Consider the following 248-nt stretch of genomic DNA (forward strand, 5'->3'; position numbering starts at 1 on the left):
TCTTCCAGGGGCGGGCGGGGCAGCCATGCTCCTGTCCGGGGGCGACCCTCCGGCGCAGGAATGGTTCATGGTGCAGACCAAGTCGAAGCCCCGGGTGCAGCGGCAGCGGCAGCAAGTGCAGCGCATCTTCAGGGTCAAGCTGAACGCTTTCCAGAGCCGCCCGGACACCCCCTACTTCTGGCTGCAGCTCGAGGGACCCAGGGAGAACATGGGCAAAGCCAAGGTAAACAGCGTCTGGCCTCTTATCA

The 248-nt window shown here is 64.5% G+C and overlaps 1 protein-coding gene across 1 annotated transcript in view; it reads left to right on the plus strand.

Annotated features, from left to right (window-relative positions):
• Window positions 1–8: 8 nt before the first annotated feature.
• The window catches only part of NYNRIN (NYN domain and retroviral integrase containing), a 20,699-nt gene continuing 20,459 nt past the window's right edge, over window positions 9–248 (plus strand). Inside the window, exon 1 of the mRNA XM_010831419.1 lies at window positions 9–223. Within this exon, the coding sequence (XP_010829721.1) occupies window positions 26–223 (198 nt within the window). The 5' untranslated portion in view covers window positions 9–25. The remainder of the gene's footprint in view (window positions 224–248) is intronic.

Source organism: Bison bison, unplaced genomic scaffold (assembly GCF_000754665.1).
Source record: "Bison bison bison isolate TAMUID 2011002044 unplaced genomic scaffold, Bison_UMD1.0 scf7180017864526, whole genome shotgun sequence".
Classification (NCBI taxonomy): domain Eukaryota; kingdom Metazoa; phylum Chordata; class Mammalia; order Artiodactyla; family Bovidae; genus Bison; species Bison bison.